The sequence below is a fragment of the Alosa pseudoharengus genome, unplaced genomic scaffold (genome assembly GCF_046254945.1).
Source record: "Alosa pseudoharengus isolate Yale_2024_CS ecotype anadromous, Long Island Sound unplaced genomic scaffold, YU_APseudo_1.1 YU_APseudo_1.1_scf_17, whole genome shotgun sequence".
Classification (NCBI taxonomy): domain Eukaryota; kingdom Metazoa; phylum Chordata; class Actinopteri; order Clupeiformes; family Clupeidae; genus Alosa; species Alosa pseudoharengus.
Genome location: NW_027468640.1, coordinates 29,641,812 through 29,644,311, shown reverse-complemented (window position 1 = coordinate 29,644,311; position 2,500 = coordinate 29,641,812). Strand labels below are relative to the sequence as shown.

The 2,500-nt window shown below is 49.3% G+C and overlaps 2 protein-coding genes across 2 annotated transcripts in view; one reads left to right on the top strand and one right to left on the bottom strand.

Moving 5' to 3' along the window:
• Window positions 1-2,118, bottom strand: part of LOC143127832 (leucine-rich repeat and fibronectin type-III domain-containing protein 2) — a 38,156-nt gene extending 36,038 nt beyond the window's left edge. The window contains exon 1 of the mRNA XM_076289548.1: window positions 2,031-2,118. Coding sequence (XP_076145663.1) covers window positions 2,031-2,118 — 88 coding nt within the window. The remainder of the gene's footprint in view (window positions 1-2,030) is intronic.
• pcxb (pyruvate carboxylase b) overlaps window positions 1-2,500 on the top strand; it is a 217,017-nt gene that overhangs the window by 164,391 nt on the left and 50,126 nt on the right. The gene's annotated exons all lie outside the window — the stretch shown is intronic.

Here is a 2,500-nt window from a genome sequence, read left to right as displayed (position 1 = left end):
CTCTCTCCCTCCGTCAGTTTTGTCTTTTCTTCCTGTTCTTTTTTTTTGCGGTTTGTCGTTTATCTTCTCCTCTTTTCGTGGTTAAGACTCTCCTCCTCCCTCGGTTCCTGTTTTTCCCCCCACGCAACGCGAGTCGTGAAGCGGGTCTTTGATTGCAGACGTTTTTTGAGTGTGAGTGTGGCGCGTGTGTCCGCTAGCCTGACGGAGAGCGACTGCGAGCGAGCAAGAGAGAGAGAGAGAGAGAGAGAGGAGGGAAAGAGAGAGGGAGGGTGGGTGGGAGGGAGGAGGGCACAGGCAGGCGGACGGAGAGAGAGGCAGAGAAAGAGAGAAGGATGGGGTAAGAGGGAGAGAGAGAGAGAGGGAGAGACTGGCATACAAAAAGGAGAGGATGAGAGGAACAAGAGATAGCAGAGAGACTAAGAGGAGAGAGGGAAAACAGACGACAAGAGGCATCAGTCCAGCATGAGAGAGAGAGAAAGAAAGATAGAGAGAGAGAGAGGAGATAAGTGTGGGAGAAGTGAAAAGAGACGTGGGGGTGTTAGAATGGGAAGAAAGAGGATAGCGAAAGAGAGGGAGAGAAAGAAGGAGGGAGGGAGGGAGGGAGATAGGGGGCTTGTTTCGGAGCGGAAGGGAAGCAGATAAGAACGACACTTCAAACGGAGCGTGCTTATTTGATCCCCTGCCGTGCCGCCACCGACTTGAAATAGCTATCTAATTTAGTAGTTAGTGTGTGTGCGTGTGTGTGTGTGTGTGTGTGTGTGTGTGTGTGTGTGTGTGTGTGTGTGTGTGTGTGTGTGTGTGTGTGTGTGTGTGTGTGTGTGTAAGAGAGAGAGAGAGTGTGTGTGTGTGTGTGTGTGTGTCTGTCTGTCTGTGAGTGTGTGTGTGTGTGCGTGTGTGTGTGTGTGTGTGTGTGTGTGTGTGTATGGGCGTGCTCATGCGTGCATCTTTCTGTCTTTGTGTTCACGTTTGTGTGTGCATGTGTGTGTATTTTCCTTATTTTTACTCACCAGGGTCGGGTAGGGCTGGGTGAGTGTATGTGTCATGTTTGGTCGTGTGTGTATGTGTCATGTGTGGTCATGTGTTTATGTGAGTGTGTTAATGTGTGTGGGCTGCTGTTTAGGTCATGGCGTACTGTGTTCTCTGAAAAGGGCATGTCAGCCATATATTTTCTCCCCATAAAGGTGCAGTTTAGGTTTCGCTTCCTGATGGCATCAATTGCTCAGTAAAAAGGTTCTCTCCTGTTTGACAGGGACATTTATAAGTCATTTGATGTAATGTTCTCATAGACGGGTGAAATCTCCCTTCTCCTGTCTAGAAATACAGACATTCTCTCCCTCTCTCTCTCTCTTTCTCTCTGTCTCACTCTCTCTCTTTCTCTCTCTTTCCTGTTGGCAGTGTTGGTGTGTCTGTCCTCTTTCATTAGGGTTAAATTGGAACAGATTGGTGGTGAACAGCCCTCAAATTTTTGCCGTCACACCTGACAATCAGGACATACCCATTGTGTGTGTGTGTGTGTGTGTGTGTGTGTGTGTGCATGCGTGTAAATGAAATTGTGAATGTGTGACAGCTTGCTTGAATGTGTGTTTTTTTCTGTCGTGTGTGAATTCGCTCTGTCTTTATCTCTCTAAATTTAGTTACACTAGCCGCCTGACTCTCTGAGTCACTCCACCCCCCTCAACCCTCAACCAAAACATACAGACCCCCAACAGAGAGAGAGAGAGAGACAGAGAGAGAGAGAGAGAGAGACAAACAGAGATAAAAGAGAGAGAGAAAGAGAGAGAGAGAGAGAGAATGGGATAGGATTCTTTATTTATAGCAATGGCATTTACACAGCACTAATGTACTGTCAGTACAATAAATCACCAGTGCTCTGCCTCCACTGCTGTCCTTACACACTTCAGCACCTTGGAGAGCGCTCCATAACCCCTCCACTAATGCTGCCAGAGCCCCGCAGTAGAGTTCAAAACCACGGACAGCTCCGTGGTGCATCAGGAGCTGAGGCTCAGCCAGTCAGCATGTGGGTCCCAGACCAGGCTCAGGGCTTCGCTCTCTACTGGCTGCTGTCAGCAGGCACTGGCCCAGGATCAGTTTGGCCAGGATGCCCTTGTCCGCCTGCATTATTCATGTCGCGCGTCGGTGGCTGAAAGGCCTCTATTTGCTGCGCCTTAACGCGTGTATGCGGCAGGGTTATTTGTCCTTATCTTAGAGGGGGCCGGCTGAGTGACGGACAGGTTAAGTGGCCTGGGATTGAAACATACAGGCTAACCATGTAGGCCTCTTTCTGCCACTTTCTCACTAACCTTGCAATGTGTGGGTGTGCGACGCGTGTGTGTGTGCGTGTGTGTGTGTGTGCGTGTGTGTGTGTGTGTGTGTGTGTGTGTGTGTGTGTGTGTGTGTGTGTGTGTGTGTGTGTGTGTGTGTGTGTGTGTCCATGTGTGCGTGTGTGTATTAAAGGGAGGTTTAAGCAGGTGTGTATATGGGAGCGATTTTTCTGTGTTTA